This window comes from Penaeus monodon, chromosome 24 (assembly GCF_015228065.2).
Source record: "Penaeus monodon isolate SGIC_2016 chromosome 24, NSTDA_Pmon_1, whole genome shotgun sequence".
Taxonomy (NCBI): Eukaryota; Metazoa; Arthropoda; class Malacostraca; order Decapoda; family Penaeidae; genus Penaeus; species Penaeus monodon.
The window spans coordinates 35879930-35880476 of record NC_051409.1 but is presented as its reverse complement, the minus strand read 5'-3'; the positions used below and the strand labels follow the sequence as shown (position 1 = coordinate 35880476).

General features: G+C 49.2%; 1 protein-coding gene across 1 annotated transcript in view; it reads left to right on the top strand.

Annotated features, from left to right (window-relative positions):
* Nucleotides 1–547, top strand: part of LOC119588748 — a 12272-nt gene that overhangs the window by 10679 nt on the left and 1046 nt on the right. The window contains exons 9-10 of the mRNA XM_037937387.1: nt 28–168; nt 404–537. Coding sequence (XP_037793315.1) covers nt 28–168; nt 404–537 — 275 coding nt within the window. The remainder of the gene's footprint in view (nt 1–27; nt 169–403; nt 538–547) is intronic.

Below are 547 nucleotides of genomic sequence, written 5' to 3'. Positions count from 1 at the left end.
GGCGATAACCTCCCCCCCCCTCGACAGGACGGACGACTTCCCTCATTTCAAGATCGCCGACAGCTTTCGCCCCAACCAGATCCTGGCGGGACAGACCATGTCGCCGGGAACGCCCAAGGTCTACTACCCTAACGCCGCCTACGCTGAAGATGTAGCCGAAGACGGGATGTAAGTGAGACTAGAAACACTTAGAAATTACTTAACACTTAATGGGATCTATAACGACAGAACATCTTAGAACTCGTTGCTCCCGAGTCCTCATCATTGCAATCACTATCTGGAAACCACTCGAATCAAATCCTCCTTTTGAATAACCACCTCGCCAACTTTATACAATCCTTCAACCTTTTAACAACACGCAATTCAGCCTAATAAACAACCTACCTGTGTGTACACTGAACAGGCCACATAAACCGTACATCTTGCTCTCTGGAGACGATGATGGCCGGATGTACGTGTTATACCCAAGCTCTGAGGACCGGAATAACTGGGTGTATCAGAAGCACATCCTGGTGGACACCGAAGACACCACTGTTGGTAAGGCAGA